The 17,678-nt window shown below is 35.4% G+C and overlaps 2 protein-coding genes across 2 annotated transcripts; both read left to right on the forward strand.

Moving 5' to 3' along the window:
- The first annotated feature begins 5,242 nt into the window (after positions 1–5,242).
- LOC124455287 lies at positions 5,243–7,574 on the forward strand. The gene is made up of 2 exons (XM_047005975.1): positions 5,243–5,282; positions 5,934–7,574. The coding sequence occupies exon 2, from the start codon at positions 6,291–6,293 to the stop codon at positions 7,572–7,574; it is 1,284 nt and encodes a 427-aa protein (XP_046861931.1). The 5' UTR covers positions 5,243–5,282; positions 5,934–6,290.
- Positions 7,539–10,573, forward strand: LOC124455182 (RING finger and CHY zinc finger domain-containing protein 1-like). The gene is made up of 6 exons (XM_047005888.1): positions 7,539–7,834; positions 8,744–9,060; positions 9,194–9,312; positions 9,432–9,552; positions 9,984–10,066; positions 10,324–10,573. The coding sequence occupies exons 1-6, from the start codon at positions 7,585–7,587 to the stop codon at positions 10,412–10,414; spliced, it is 981 nt and encodes a 326-aa protein (XP_046861844.1). The 5' UTR covers positions 7,539–7,584; the 3' UTR covers positions 10,415–10,573.
- Positions 10,574–17,678: the final 7,105 nt, after the last annotated feature.

Below are 17,678 nucleotides of genomic sequence, written 5' to 3' on the forward strand. Positions count from 1 at the left end.
ATACATTAACATTACCAGCACTGCTATCCTTACCATTTAAATTTTCTTCCTCACTCAAACTTTCAACTGATTTAATACCGTCTGAAGAATCTTCTTCAAAATAACTACATTACAAAGATAAAAAATATTTGAAAAGATGAAATGACATAACCTTGTTTTTCAATAACAACAACAATTTAACTTGTAGCATTAATGTAACATTGTAGCATTAATTGTAACATTTTTTCAGTTGGAGCACATTTCTTTCCATACTTTTTGTGTTAATGATTTACTTATTTTATACAATAAAGAAAAACATGTTTTTTAAAGGCATATGCTATTGAGGCATATGCTTTTTTAATGCATGTTTTTTTAAGGCATATGCTTTTAAGCCTTGCTCAAAACTTGGCTGCGAAAATTGTTTGTACTCGTTATACAGTATTGACGACACGCTGTCCTCGATATTTTGCAATTTTCGGTACCGCATTTTGCAAGACAAAATTCGTAAAACCTTTCAGCTTGCAAGCCTCGTTGCTTCTTTATATTTCATTTCCCTCAACAGCACACTCCTTATGTTATAGATTTTGAAATTACAGAACGAATAAATTTTGAGTAGCGCAGTTAGCTAGATTATTTTTAAAAAAATAAAAGCTTACGCTGACGTGACCTAAGAACGTAGGCTACCCAAGCGATCTCTCCTATAAAAATATATTTTAATTTTTGTTAGGAAAAACACAATTGTGATAATATTATATTGTTATATAATTTCACAGCTCACAATTCCGTCTTCCAACGTATCATAAATACTCATCGCAAGCAGGTAAGTGAATGTTTTATTCTTTATTTTTAATGGAGTCTAAGTGATGTTGCCTTTTCCAGTTGCCGGAATAATCTTTAAAATGTATGAAATCTTTTGTCTCTTCACAGTTTGGAATGGCTATGAGTTTTAACACCTTCGGTCAACTTATAAGTAGAAATGAAGATGATGGGACCGAGCATGCATCACAACCAAAACGTGTCCGTTTGTCGACTGAAAGTCTTTCAACAGCTAACAGACATGCCACAAGTAGCACTGGAACACTAAATGATGCTTGTGATGAGTTGACACACGTTGCTGAGAAAACGAATCTCTCAGCTACAAGCAGCTACGACCTTGTTATAGACTAGTTGTGACCTCGTCAGTCGTCATCAAAGCTTAAGTGATATTTGACATAAAGGAAGCTCAATTTCTGTTTGGTTGTTCACAGCTTGGCAAAGAACATTGTAACAAGTCGAATTCCAAAGTCGAATTCCATTACCATCTGTAGATCTAATTTCAATATATATACTTATTCATATAGAACTGATATCCAATGCCTGAACACTAAATTCAAATTTCTTTCAAGCATTTCATCAAATTTTCTCAAATTCTTGTATAATTCATAAAACATCTAATTATACCTAATGTGAAAATTTTTGTAAAATAAAGACGTCCTTCGATGTGAACTGATATCCTTATACTATATTATATACTATATATAGTATACATACGTATAGATAGCCAATGCCTAAATAGAATCTTAAGTTCTTTGAAGCATTTCATCAAATTTTCTCAAATTCTTATATAATTCATAAAACTTCTAATTATGCCTAATGTGAAAATTTTATGTAAAATAAAGACGTCCTTCGATGTGAACTGATATCTTTATACTATACGTTATACTATATATATAGTGTATACATAAACAATTTTTTGCGCATTGATGTAACCTTTTAAAATGAGCACTACAGGAATCGAACCCACATACTAGAAACAGCTAGCAAACCATTATGCTCGTTTAAAGGACAACAACAAACTTTTTCTGTTTTTCCATCAAATTTTATCACGTTATTGATTGTTCTTAGTCTCCTTGATTGATCACAAACGCAAACTACTGCAAAATACAAATAGCTGATATTAATGTTCGAGGCATATAAGAATATTATCCCAATTTTAACGCAACCTGGGCACATTCACTTCTTCATTCAGGCCATGCAGTAAAACTCATTTTAAATGACAACTTTTCCCAGAACTGTTTCACCCCCCGAATGATAGGTCCCAAAGAAATTATGGATTTATCCACACTTGTTTTGAAAGGGATACGTTGCTCTAGTTTGGGTGAGATGTCAGTGAGCACTTGTTGCTGTAGAATGTCAAGTTTTCTGTTGAATTCTGTTACCTTTTCATGGTGATTGGGAGAATACTGGAAGAGTGCTCCATCAAACACTCAACGATATTAGTAGAACATCTAAAACATTCAGATGCATTAGACGATAAACGTTCGACACAAAGAATAGCACAATTCGTTGCACGTTTGGCTCTGGTTCGTCCAGACCATTTGTTGTTTGTTACAACTTATCAGTTTTCTGCGTTTTTTTGCCATGCTCATTTTCTAACGGCTTATTACGATTCCTGGACTAATCGCAATAAAACGTGTATGTACGCGTTAATGAACAAAAATACAAAATTGAGTCAACTAAATGCAGTAAATTCTTTCTGAACCGTATTGAACATACTTGTAACTTATTTACGGCACTCTAAGGAAACAGTGTGTTTTGTGGTTGAGAAACGCTGATGCATATTGCTCAGGAAAAAGCTAAGGCAACAACAGCCAATGGTTTTGAGGCGAAAACGTAAGAGCACACAGGATTTTACCGTTAAAAGAATCATTAAATTAGTTAGTGCTGCATTCAATGTAGTAATCAGAAATTTTATCTACCACAAATGTCACTAAATCAACGTCAGTTTTGCAAGCAAATCTTCACACTTGGCTTGGACAAATAACTGGAAACAGTGGCGGATCCAGTGTACCTCAAAATAAATTATAGCTCCTCAATTTGATATTCAAATTACATTCAGAAAAAACTATTGGTTTTGAATTTCTAAAGAATATAATTTTGCCAATGAATTTGCCTCTAAGATATATTGGATAAATGAACTTAACGTTGCGGTTTAACGATAAAGTGGTCTATTAGCTGCTTTCGTTGAAAAGAACAGTTTCTCTCACTTCTTTCCACATATCACGTTGACACGTCATGGAAGTGCCAAATATTTTGTATTACTTTATCTCAAAATTTCTTTTAAATAAGATTCAGTATGTACTAGTACGAAACCCTATGTAATGTACTTTTTAAAGTTATGGAACAATTATCTTTATAATATTGCCTTATGTTTTCTAACTTGCAGTACATCACATTGTATTTTTATCTCAATTTCAAAAAGTTGCCCGACTAGACGAACGACGGATGTCACTCCCCTGCCATACCCCTTCCCCCTTCCCAAGAAGTTTCAACCGTGTAGGACGATTAGATTACAAAATTGTATCTTTGAGTTGTTATATCATTGAAATTATAAGATAATATCTACAGAAACAGGCATGCACATGCAGCCAACAACTTCAACAGTTTTTAGAGGACACTAAAAGGTTATGCACCAGAGTTTATGAGTTTTAGAGGTTATGCACCCTCTCCGACAACACAGACATGAGACAATAAGGCCTGTCTTATACTTCACATTTACATGAGTCAAATGCATTCAAAACAAAAGATAATGAGGAATTTCATCTCATTTTCTTTTATCTTTAATGCATTTGACGCATGTAAAATACAGTCATGAAACAATAAAGTCATTAAACAATACATTCATTGAACAATATAGTCATTAAACAATACAGTCATTAAACAATACAGTAACTAAACAATACAGTCATTGAACAATATAGTCATTGAACAATACAGTCATTAAACAATACAGTCATTAAACAATACAGTCATTGAACAATACAGTCATTGAACAATACAGTCATTAAACAATACAGTCATTGAACAATACAGTCATTGAACAATACAGTCATTAAACAATACAGTCATTAAACAATACAGTCATTAAACAATACAGTCATTAAACAATACAGTCATTGAACAATACAGTCATTGAACAATACAGTCATTGAACAATACAGTCATTGAACAATACAGTCATTGAACAATACAGTCATTGAACAATACAGTCATTAAACAATACAGTCATGAAACAATACAGTCATTGAACAATACAGTCATTGAACAATACAGTCATTAAACAATACAGTCATGAAACAATACAGTCGTTAAACAACACAGTTATTGAACAATACAGTCATTAGACAATGCAGTCATTTAAAAATGCAGTCATTAGACTATGTAATCATTAGACAATACGATCATCAAACAATAAAGTCATAAAAAAATCATCAGAAAATGTCATCAGACAATAAAATCATAAAACAATACAATCATCAGAAAATATAGTAATCAGACAATAATGTAATGAAACATAATAATCATAAGACAATGAGGTCATCGAACATCACAGTTAACAAACAACATAATCAAGAGACAACCGTACCCATACTTCAGAGAACACAGACAGTTATTAGACCACAAATCTAATAGAGACACAAACATACAAACTAGAAAGTTATCTGATTAGAAATACCATAAAAAACAAGGCGACTAGAAATGTAATTTAAGAAACAAAAGATTTAATCACTTTGGAGCCAAAACATAAACAAAGTTTGTCCATCTACTGCTGCAGCAACTAGTTTGAGTAAATTTCGTGAGTTGATAAGATAAAATACAAAGCATTAATAGTTATAGTACCTTCTTCATTACATCGAGATGGGACTGCTTTTATCGATAGAGTACAATCTTTTTTCCATTAAAGACCAAAGCCTGTCTCACTTGCCGCCTTTAGTGAGGCTGTATTCATAGAAAGTAAAACCCACTGTTGACCACCAACCACGTCGTGTATTTGCTCTTTATCGTCATGTATTTGCGCTTTAGCGTCGTGTATTTGCTCTTATGGATTGTGCAATATATATCCATACATGGAATACGTACTGTGTGTTCATATGGCTTTTTGGCGTAAGCAATTGATAAGGACTTGTAGTTCGTATTCCATGTATAAGCCACAAAAGTTTTAGTCAAGCAAATTAGTCATTCCCAATCGAAATCATTCGATAAATAGTGGCTTATTTTTAAATTAATTATGTTCCCATGATTCGGGTTATGATCAATATTCCACTCAAATCGAGCAAAATTCAAAAGCTGGTTTTCTTTCCATAGGGGCTTTCCCATTTTAATGTGGGAAACTCCCACTGTTTGGATTTCCGTTGCTTACAAGTTTCTATTATTTTGAATTCAAACAGTATATTTGCTTCGTTAGAAATTTCCGCTTTATTGCATTTTGCTGTCGCTGCTTCGCGTTAACTCTCGACGTTCGAAATTTCAACATTTTTAACACGGTATGTTCATATTTGTTTATGATCAGTAATCTAGATGTATGTTCATATTTGTTTATGATCAGTAATCTAGATGTAATGAGTTTTCTTTCCATCGGGGCTTTCCCATTTTAATGTGGGAAACTCCCACTGTTTGGATTTCCGTTGCTTACAAGTTTCTATTATTTTGAATTCAAACAGTATATTTGCTTCGTTAGAAATTTCCGCTTCATTGCATTTTGCTGTCGCTGCTTCGCGTTAACTCTCGACGTTCGAAATTTCAACATTTTAACACGGTATGTTCATATTTGTTTATGATCAGTAATCTAGATGTATGTTCATATTTGTTTATGATCAGTAATCTAGATGTAATGAGTTTTCGTACCAAATTCATTGTGTATTTGTTAAACTTGTAATGATTGTCCAAACTGTCTTTGCTAGAAGCTAAGAGAGATCAGTTAGTATTAAAAGATAAATTTCTAATTCAAATGAACGTAGAACTTGAATCAAAACGAAAGTGAAAGCTTTTGAACTCATTTTATGAAAGGTCTTAGTTATTTGTAGAGCTTCTTCCTAGGCGTAGCACAGCTTCTTTTATATTGTACAAGTGTAAGACATTGAAACAGCTCATTGCGGTCATTCATTTTCATACATTCAAATTTTGTTCTGAAAAAGTTCCAAGATTCATATTTGAAGAAATTAGTGACAATCGAGAAAACGTGTGAAACATGACATTCAACGACGTATTGTGGTCTGCGTCTGCCTGGTCATCGTTGAAAGAGAAATGTGGCCATCTTTCCAAATTAGAAATGTCTAAAGAGATTCTAACATTTGGTGAAAATCAAAATGATCAAAATGAAACTGGGAAGAAAGGTGTCATGAAATTCAATGACGACAAAATACTAGGTCCTGATGAACGGGAAAAAATTCATAAATATATGAATGGGCGGAAAGCGACTCAATCCTTTTTTGCTCATGAAAGTGCTTCTAAGCCATTGTCATTAAATCCTGCGTTTTCGAAGGAAGTTGATCATGGTCGTAATGTCACTAATGTGTCTTCCAATGGTGCCGATATTTGTTCTTCTTCTACTAAATCTTTTTATTTCCGAATGTGCTCTCATCGTTTCAATCATGAAAGAAATAGCTGAAGGATTGCTTGTTTCGGTGGATTTAGTTGAGAAATTTGTGAAAAATCCAAATGACAAATCAGCGAAAGACATTTCAACCTTGTTTGCCAAAATTTCAGACGAGAATGTCGATGTCAATACCGAAATTAGAAACTCGTCCAACAGAAAATCTTCACAAAACAGAAAATTTGAAAAAGACGATGACGTCACTGGTTTGCTTACAAGCGGCAGTGAAGCTAATGAAACGCTCGAAGCACGTTTAGATCGTCTTAATTCTGAAAACAATCGTTTGAATCATAAAATTTCAGAGTTAGAAGAACGACATAACGCTATTATGATCGAACTTTTTCTTGCAACCGAAAAAGTTAAAGAGTGTCAGCATGTTTTCATTGATAATCCTGGTATTATAAATGATGGGAAGTGGCTTGGCTACCCAAATTATAAGAACTGTAAATATGCAACTAACTGCAGCAATGAAGACTTAAAAGACGTTCCTAAAGTTGTAATTTCGACAAATGATATGAATGAATATTTTCATGAAAATCAAAAACTGAACTACAATAAAAAAAAATCTGAGGAAAAACGTCCTGAAGAAGTAAAAAGCCTTGTAATAAGTGATAAAAGAAAAAGAAATGTTGAAATGAAACCTGAAGGAAACATTGAAAATGACACAATGAATGATGAAGGAATGAAAAATAATGAAGATCGTCAAGAAAGAAATGATAATGAAGAAATGATGACATCTTCAGACATGTCACAATTTAATGAAGAAGATGCATTACCTTTCTCAGTTCAACAAGATGAGAGCAATAATTATGAAAATATATCATTAAAAAGTGCGCCACCAATCTCAGTTGCTTCTTCTTTATTTGTTAATTACAAAATGATGTTGCTCACAATCCCTGAAAGATTATTGTCTTCTGATGTGACAGCAATGAAAGAATGGGCACGTCGACAATTCTCAATTGAGCATGCTCAAGATGCAACAGAAATCTTACGTGAACTTGATCGTCGTTTGATCATTAGTGCTTCAAATTTAAGTGTTCTTCACTCGTTTTTTGAATCCATCATCAGATTTGACCTCATCTACATTATTGACGGCTATCTGACCGGAGATTACAGTGTTTTCAAAAACGCTCAGCAAATGAAAACCTCGACGAGAAAATCATGGAACAAGATCAAGTTATAAATCTTTATTAATGTCAACAAATGATCGTCTTTCGTTGCAATATTCCTCAACTGCAAGCAAACCCATACGCAAAAGAAACAACGATGTTAGCTCTCATAGATCCATTCAGCGACCTTCTAATCCTTTGTCGCCTGTAAACATCAATGTTTCCAACCCTGTTCCTAAACATCCCCATGAAAATCAATCAGAAGATTTTTTAACTCAGAAACCGAAATCATCAATTGCAACAAACACAATCGTGTCTGAAGCCCATGTAATGAGTAAGTTTAAAATAATTTTATTTCTTTTATTTTGTTACTCTTACAACTTGAAATGTACTATCCTAGAATATTTGATGCACAACATGGTATATTTTAAGTAAATAATTCTTATCACAGCAGCTATAAAAATTTAAGAGACTGCAGTTGTTGATACGTTGTCGTAAACCTCACATTACACTAGTAGTACTTAAAGTAATCATTCTAGCGTTATTTTCATATATCCCATGAAACACCACGCCCGATGTCATCGACATTGTCACGATATGGGTTCATGTTGCTACTCTCAACTGTGAAGGCACCAAAGAATATGGTATGGTTATGACTACGGTGTATGGTGAAGTGCTTTTCGGTGTTGAGAATAGAATTGTAATGTCGCCCAAAAAGAAAAATGTGTATTTATGAGCAGTTCTTGACAGTGCCTCCAATTTTCTCCTAAAATGTTAAAGTACTCAACAACGTCAACACTATGTTTTTAGCTCTCGATGGCTGTGATCATTTGGTCAATATATCTTGATCATTAAACTGAATATATCTTGAAACGTTGTTCCTACGGGAAAGTTGAATGTTGCAATTTCTTTTTTTGTTTTTTCATTTCTTTTTTCCCCATAGTGCATGTGAAAAGCATACGATATAGACGCCGAAGAAATAGGGCGACAAACACACGAAAAAATTTCCACCCAAAAATCGCAACAACGCAATGAAATACAATTAATACATTTTAAAAAACAAAATAATATCCCTAACCATGATATCCTTCTCTTCTGAGTTTTTGTTTTAGTTATATTCATTTCAATGATTTTGAATGTGAGAAGAAACTTTGAGAAAAAATGTTTGAAAACAATGTAGTTCATTGATTTTATTTTCCTAAGTTACTAATGCAAAATTTTGTGTATAATTAACTTTCAACAGATACGTCATTCAACAATGCAAGCAATCCTTTGCGATCCTCTGGTCTCCCAAAAGGTATTCAATTTCCAGGCAGTAATGGTAAGAAACACTCAAAGTTCAATAATAATTCCCAGAACTCTGAAGTGGTGTTCACGTCTCGGGAAGGTAACTGGTTATGTAGTCACTATAAAAGACATTGTTTTGTTAAATTTGATTGTTGTGAGCAGTTTTATCCCTGTCATCGTTGTCATAACAATCAAAGTGCGTGTGGCAACAAGAAGCTTAAATCACGTGATGTAAAAAAAGTCAAATGTGCTTATTGTAGCAACGAACAAGAGGTAATATATTTTCATGCTGTAAAATAACACAAAAAACTACTCTAAACATACGAGAATAGTTAAATGAAATTTGTTTGTTATGGTCGTAAAACATTTCATTTGAATTTTCCTATTCTCATTTGAAATTCGCTAGTTTGGTGAAAAGTGCACGAATTGTGGTGTTAAATTTGCCGAATATTTCTGCGCTATATGTAAACACCTTACTGACAAAGACGACCATCCTTATCATTGCGAGAAATGTGGAATTTGCAGGTACTCAAATGTACCCAAATATAAACACGTTCTCCAATTATAACTGATTGATCTCATTTGTTAGATAATCATAAATATTAAGCACTAAACTGATTTTTGACACGTTTGTATTTCATTAGAGTTCACGGAGATCGTTCTTTTCATTGCGATGTTTGTGGTGTGTGTCTTGATGTACAACTGCGTGGTAATCATAAATGTAGAGAAAACTCCGCACATGATGAATGTTGTATATGTTTAGAGGTAAACATTTACTTTAATTTTCCTGCTGATTTATTTAGGCACAATGAATAAAATAAAACAAATAATTCTTGACTTTTCTGTGTTATATACACGAGTTGCTGTTATGTGTGTATGGCACTTTCACCGTTGTTAAGTAAATTTTATCGACCTTTAAATGATATATCTCTCTTCAAGTCAACCGTCACCATAGTGGATACCTTTTTGGACACATGTTTTTTACCATCAACTTTTTTACTTTCGCACTATCATTATTCAATAATTCTTTTCACAAAACTAAACCTTCTTCTGCTTACGATACAATCAATCTCATTTTATCTCTACCCCGTTACAAATGGTAAATATTCATTATAGTTGCTGCTCGTGTTTCATTTTGTAATGTTTAGTCAAATTCATATCCAAATCTTTAAAATATTTTCAATATTTTATTGTAGGATGCTTTCACAGGTTGTCAAATATTACCATGTTCTCATAAAGTTCATAAAGAATGCGCCAATGAAATGATTCGAAGAGGAATGTAAGTTGAACGAAAATCCAAAAATGAATCCAACTTTATGTATTACTGACGTTATAGCCAACGTCATCTATGTGTTACTGACGTTATAGCCAACGTCATCTATGTATTACTGACGTTATACCCAACGTCATCTATGTATTACTGACGTTAAACCAAACGTCATTTATGTGCTACTGACGTTATACCAAACGTCATCTCCTGACATTGTCTAACAGTCAATTCTATGATTATTAGAAATATTTTTTTCTGTCCTTTAGAACACGCTGTCCCATTTGTCGTGAAAGTTTTGCTCATAAACTTGAAAAGAAAACTCCATCGAAGAGACGTCATGGTGGAAGACATAAATGACAAGCAGCCATTATATAGATTTACATTTTGTCCTTCGATTGGCTGCTTTTAATTTGATTATAGAAAACGATGATTTGTGTTTTTATGATTTTGTTAAATTCCTCTGGAGATGTGTACATTATTTTGAACAAATTGATATATTTTGTTTCACGTTTAAAATTGTGTGAAATTTTTCTTTTAGAATCACATCAGGTACACGTGCCAAAATTTATATAAAGTTCAGTTTTATCTTAATCTATTATGTAACTTCTAAAAGCTCCAGTTTTCATATTAGTGAAATAGTTAGTCATTGCACACCTTTTAATTTGTGCGTAAAAGATAATTTCCGTTTCTTATTTCATTTCTTCATATTATATAATAAATGATATAGTTAAAGTAAATGGTTTGAACCCGGGAGTATCGTTATATGTTTGTAAATGATGATCGTCCAGGTTAATAAAGTCCTGAGAAGGACTGTTTTTGTTGTTGTTGACTGACGTTTCGACAACCTTAGCGGTAGTCATCTTCAGAGTCAAATGAGGAGTAAACGTCAGGTTAGCCATATTTGTTATATGGTTCTTACGTCATTGTATTGTGTGTACAGGAAATGTGTATTGTCATTGTGGATTAGTGTGAAGTGAAATATTTTATTTTTAGTTGTGATGTGTGATTTAGGTGTGACGTTTTTAGTTGTAATGTGTGGGTGTCAATTGTTTATTGTCATTGTGAATTAGTTTGAAGTGTAATGTTTTTAGTTGATCGTTTGTTTGTATTATGAATAAGTCGTTTGTAAGGTGCCAGTAATTGCTGTCATCTGTTCAGGGGGGTTTGTTCCAAGTTGGTATACCAACTTTCTAATGTAAGCCGTTGTCTATAGACTATAGTCAGTACTTGCATTTTGCCGAGTCCCAGTCAATGTTGTGCTTTGTGATTCGGTGATGTTCGGCAATGTGATTAGTTTTGTCTTGTTTCTTAGTAGCTCGTTTGTGCTCAGTAAGTCTTATGTTTAAGTTCCTGCCAGTTTCCCCGATATAGGAGGCGTGGCAGTCGGAGCAGTTTATTTTGTAAACTGCACCTTGTCGTTCGTTGGGTTGTTCTTCGTCCTTTATGTTCGTTAGTACTTGTCGTAACGTTGTGATTGGTTTATGTGCAACACGTATGTTGTATGGTCGTAAGATACGCGAGATAGTCTCAGACGTACCTTTGATGTAAGGTATCGTTGCTGTTGTCACTGAGTTATTCGTTTCGTTGGGTTCGTTGGGTTTGTAAGTGTTGCGTTTGATAAAGTCAGAGTTATAGTTGTTTTTGTCAAAAACACGTTTGAGATAGTTGTTTTCGTTTTGTAGTGCGTCCGGTGAATCACATATGATTTATGCACGTCTTGTTAATCACACCTAAATCACACATCACAACTAAAAATAAAATATTTTACTTCACACTAATCCACAATGACAATACACATTTCCTGTACACACAATACAATGACGTAAGAACCAGATAACAAATACTGCTAACCTGACGTTTACTTCTCATTTGACTCTGAAGATGACTACCGCTAAGGTTGTCGAAACGTCAGTCAACAACAACAAAAACAGTCCTCCTCAGGACTTTATTAACCTGGACGATCATCATTTACAAACATATAACGATACTCCCGGTTTCAAACCACTTACTTTATTACGATAATTTGGACGACAGAGCGAACAACTTGCTAACGACTACATACGTTTTGCAAGCAACGTCAGACGCATACGCCAACAACTCTGGTTCAACCACCGCTGCAAGGATTTTAGTCTCGTTCCGGCAGGACTTAGAATTAAGTCCCCGTTGAACACACAAAAAGACTGAGTGCCTCTACCAGCCAGTAAAGCTTCTACTCCCTCCCCCAAAACCCTGTGCAATCACCATTGACGGACAGCCTCTTGTCCAGACCACAGACTTCAACTACCTGGGTAGTACAATCTCCAGCAATGCTAAGATTGAAAAGGAGCTGAGGAACAGAATGGGAAGGGCGAGTGCAGCGTTCAGTCAACTAAACGATCGGCTATGGCAAAATAAGCATGTCTCGACCAGAGTTAAAGCCAAGGTCTATCAGGCGGTGGTGCTGACAACACTCCTTTATGGAGCAGAGGCATGGACAATCTACAGGCTTCAAGTGAAGAAACTGAGTGCGTATATGATGAGACAACTGCGGGACATTCTGAAGATATCATGGCGGGACAAGATCGCAAATGCTAAGATTCTCCGTCTGACTGACCTGCCACACATGGCTGACATGCTGATTCAAAAGAATTTAAGATGGATTGGTCATGTCCATCGTATGGAGAGATCTCGTTTACCACGCCAGCTATTGTACAGCCAACTAGTAGAAGGGAAACGAAACCAAGGCCGACCTCGACTCAGACTCAAAGATGTCATGAAACGAAATCTAAAGAGGAGAGACGTCAACGTGACAACCTGGAAGCAATTGGCTGATAACAGACCGGCCTGGAGAGCTTCAATCCAACCATAGAACAGTCCTCGTCGCTTACGACTGACTGCATGATGATGATGATGATGATGAACACACAAGAGGCTATTCAGATTGTCAAATCCACCAGCAGACGACTGATACGATCGCGGATTAACGACTGTCACAGACGAATCAACTATTACATCAAACAACAAGAACAAAGACTGAACAAACTGAACAAAATGGCGGATTTCGTCCGTTGCCGCTGAGATTTACCGAAATTGATCGCTTTTCCGAAAATTTCACAATTTCCCACTCCCTCCTGAGGAAAGAGTGAGGAAAATGTATGTGTGTATTTGGGATTCGGCAAGCAATTTTTTGATGAAAATCAAGGTAAAAACCTTAAATTCATAACAGCGAGTCAACTGTGGTTGTCAGTTATGTGCTCCTACGAGGATGCATTTATAACTATCGAGTGTTGAACGTTCTAAACGAGGAGGCAAAAGGTCATGAAGCTTATGTGAGGAATCTGCTACTATCTTCTGAAACAACGCTGTTGTTATATCATTCCTCCTTTCGCTAAGGCGTTGCAAATTAGTAAACTGCAGAGCGTTTTCATATTCTTGATGAGGCAGGATTATTTTTAATGCTCGCTTTTGGACTGACTCTAGGTCATCTGACAGATACAATGTCAGACTATTGTGGAACACTGGGCAAGCATACTCCAAGACAGGTCTTATACACGTTTTGTAAAATTGGAGCAATTCCTTGACTTCGATATTTGCTCGTTTTAGTTGAATAAGATAATAGAGGCGTTTACGGCATTTCTTAATTATTTCATTTACGTGGATGTTCCACTTAAGGTTACTGGCTATAACCAATCCCAAAACTTTCGCGTGTTGGACAATATCCAGTGTAATGTTATTGATGGTAATTGGTTGAAGGTCATTGGTATTAGATCCAAAACAAATTCGCATCTCTTTACATTTGGTTTCATTTAACTGGAACTTATCACGCGAGATGCTGTTCGCTAATGTGTCCATTTGGTTTTGTAAGTTACTTGTTTGATCTTTCTCAATTACTTCACTAACAGTGGTATCGTCCACGAATTTCCACATTTCATTATTTGGTAACTTGAGATCGTTAATCATTATCAAAATAGCCAAGGCCCCAATTTTGTGCCCTGCGGAACGCCTGCAGGTACGAGTTTCCACTCTGAAAAGCAATCGAATTTCAGCTTTACTCTTTGTTTCCTGAGGGAGAGGAAATCCATAATCCAGTGTAGAACCCATTTCGGTATATGAAATGAACGTAGTTTTCAACCAATAAGTTATGATCAATCAGATCAAAAGCTTTCTTGAAATCCAATAACAGCACACGAACGGCCGCCCCGTTACCATCAGTTGCTTTATTCCACGATTGTAACATACTAAGTAAAGCTATAGTTGTGCTTGAATTTGGGATTGCCCCATACTGATTAGAGTCTATCTTCTTAAGTACAGCTGGCTTGACATAATTTTCCACAACAAACTCCTCGGCTACTTTTGATAAAATCGCAGTAAGTGATATAGGCCTTAAGTGTTTATTAATATCTCGTACAGGTTTCTGCTTTGGAATTGGTGTAATATTTGCTTTTTTCCATGATTCTGGTAACCGGGCCTCTTTAAAGGAGCTGTTTATAATATCTGCCACGGGAGCGGCCAATAAATCAGCATTCTCTTTTAGAACCCAGGCGGGAATACCGTCTGGGCCAGTTGCTTTCCTTGCGTTAAGGTTGACATCATATCTCAATCATATCATCATATCATCAGGTTCACCAATCATATCATCATATCATCAGGTTCATATCATCAGGTTGCAAACCTGATGATCATCATATCATCAGGTTTGCAAGGTTGACATCATATCTTCCTGTGAAGAAACAGACGGTGAAATACCACTTAACTTTTTGATTTCCTTCCACCAACTTGCAGATGAACACGATTTTAAATGCTCTACTTTGTTTTGGTAAAAACGTTTCCGACAAGATTTTCTTTCTCGGTTTACTTGGTTTCTTAATTTCTTGAAAGAGTCAAGGTCTTTTGTGCAAAAGCTTTTTCCCTTCGGCGGATCAGTTGTTTTAGCGATTTGGTCATCCAAGGAGGCTCATTAGTGATCAGCACCTTCTTGTTTGTGGGGAGTAGGAAATCAAGACCAAAGTTAATGATGAGCTCTAACATTTTCATTTTGTCATCACTATTTCTTATTTCGTCGTCACTATTTCTTCCTACCCACTGTTCGACATTGACCTCTTCTAAATATTTACCAAAGGCCGAACGTTTGGATGGTCGCAAATCCCTTGACATTACCACTACTTTAGTCCCAGAGTTTTCAGATCTTTTTAATGGTTGCACTTCTACGGTGACATGATCGGATAGTCCAAAGGGAGGACGTTTAATTGGAGAATCGTAAAATTCTTTCAAATTTGTTAAAATCAAATCCAGCTTATTATTGCCACGAGTAGGAAAATTTACGATCTGACGCAAATGGAAACTATTCTTTAGCAGACGAACGTTCAATTTGTTAAAATCGCCCGAGATAATTATCCCACAATTTGGAAATTTTGTTTCAACTGTTTGTAGTGATTCAAAAAGATAATTGATCATAGCCTCATCATTCGCCCCCGGTGGGTGGTACAAATTACATAAAATAATATTAGACACACCTCTTGGTAAACGGGTCAGTCTTAGATCTAACCATAATGCTTCGAGCTCATTTGTTAAAAGGTCTTGCAGGATGCTAAAGTTAATTGTGTTTCGAATATAGACGCAAACACCACCATGAATGCGTTCACGTCTATCGCTGTTGTATAATTTACGATATTTCATTTATATTTTTTATTGCATGCCAGATGTTATAAGTTCCCATGCAGAGTTTTATGTGTGCCGAAATTATAATTAAAAATTAGGGTGTATATACTTAACACTTCCTAAGTATTTTCTCTCTTAATTAATTCATGTTGTAGTAGTGCACGTAAGTCACGAAATGTAAACATATAAATAGACTGAAATTTGTAATAGTCCAAGAGATTGTGTAGATTGTTCATTGCTAATAAACTCCATAAAACAAACCGAATCAGAGTGCAGATCAATTTTCTGGACGAACTCAGTGAATTCTGCGACAATCGCGTCTAATTAAATTATACCCGGGTAGCGAAACAATGTTATCATCAATATGACTTTGCAACCAAGTTTCCACGATGCATAGAATATCCACACTTGAACTGGCAATGTACGCATGTAATTCATCGATTTTTGGGGCCAGCGACATGATATTAGACAACATTATGGATGGTACAAATACATTTGGTGATCCACAACTTTTAAAGGATACTCTTGGAATAATAATACAATTGCTTTTGTTATGACCAGACAGTCTGCAACGGGAACGTAAGTTATAATGATCGCTTGGATTAAGAGACGATCTTACTAGTGTAGGTATTGCTCGAACGAACTCAAGCGATTGTGTGATAGACAAACAACACTCTAATGTACTATCCTCTTTTTCTTTAAAAATATCTTTCACTATAAATTGATCGTGTTGGTGTTGTTGGCTGTCGCCTTTTTTACATAGCACAGGTATTCTCTCCAAGACTTTTGTTGTTCCTCTCTGAATTCTTTCGTCAGACTGAATTCCGTTGGTAATTTCTGTTGATGGGAATAACGATGCTGAAGATGCCAAGAAGTCAACTGACGATTCTGCAAAGGAACTTGTTGATGGAAGTATTGGTGATAAGGGCGTCGTTGGAATGACTGACGATGCCAAAAATGGGTTTGTTTATGGCCTGGTGCGGTCGAATGTACTCGCTTCATTACTCTATCACTTCGTGTGATTTTTAAGTCTTTATCTACTTCAGAATTAAAGTTGCTCTGATGTTTTCGTTGATGCTCGGTATTCTTAGAGACAAGTTCGTTGCTAGGAATTTCATTTCTTTGCGCCTGCTGGTTTTGAGTGTTAATCGTTTCGCTGACTTTACAGCTTTGTAAATTATTCCGCTGCTTGCATTGATATTCATGTAATTGGGACTCAAGTTGATTTAAGCATTTATTACTAGGGAAATCTTTCTGATATTTGCTTTGTTGCTTTCGTCGATACTCAATAAGCTGTTTATCAATTTGAACTTGAGTCGTTCTTCTACTCTTGCAGCCTTGACCTGCTGCAGGATTTTACTGAGTCCTGCACGCCTACGCTTGTTTCGAGATTAGCAGGTTTTGCATTACAAATTAAGGGCACATTATTTTGCGATGTAGTCGTTTCGTCATTTAAAGGAATTTTTGGTTTAATAGTTGGCGTGGCATGTGACAAAACAAGCACTTCACTTTCCATCTTTGTTAAGCGTGACTTCAGATTCAAATTTTCTGTTGTCAATTTGCATATATCTTGCTTGTTTCTAAGTATGACTTGCTTTTGTTCTGAAATTTTTGCCACCATTTTAAACACCGTTAATTCAATTTGATTTTTAAACTCATCAAACTTGTCCTCTAAGGATGTTTCAGCGTCTCCGGCTCGACATGGAGTTGCGCCGATAAGAGATTCCGTTAAATCGTCTTTATTTGTTTGTGAGGAAAGTTTTTGAAAGGAACTATCAATAAAGTCCTGTAACTCCTCGATTGACGACTGGTCAAAAGCCAATACAGGGAAATTTCGCGTTTCAGATTTAGCAAATTCGCCCCGTGCTTCACAACTTTCACGTATAGCTTGCTCAGCAGATTTATGCTTATTTTCAATATCGGTGTTAATCTTATCTTGTACTTCAGACAAGTTAGCGCTTGAGGACTCCAAGACGCTTATCAA

Source organism: Xenia sp. Carnegie-2017, unplaced genomic scaffold (assembly GCF_021976095.1).
Source record: "Xenia sp. Carnegie-2017 unplaced genomic scaffold, XeniaSp_v1 HiC_scaffold_30, whole genome shotgun sequence".
In the NCBI taxonomy this organism is placed as follows: Eukaryota; Metazoa; Cnidaria; class Anthozoa; order Malacalcyonacea; family Xeniidae; genus Xenia; species Xenia sp. Carnegie-2017.

Bases quoted from the DNA above. Each gene is read 5' to 3' on its own strand.
- LOC124455287 (XM_047005975.1), top strand. From the start codon at position 6,291: ATGGTCGTAATGTCACTAATGTGTCTTCCAATGGTGCCGATATTTGTT.
- LOC124455182 (XM_047005888.1), top strand. From the start codon at position 7,585: ATGTCAACAAATGATCGTCTTTCGTTGCAATATTCCTCAACTGCAAGC. The intron at 7,835-8,743 runs GTAAGTTTAAAA...AACTTTCAACAG, and splicing joins GTCTGAAGCCCATGTAATGA to ATACGTCATTCAACAATGCA. The intron at 9,061-9,193 runs GTAATATATTTT...GAAATTCGCTAG, and splicing joins ATTGTAGCAACGAACAAGAG to TTTGGTGAAAAGTGCACGAA.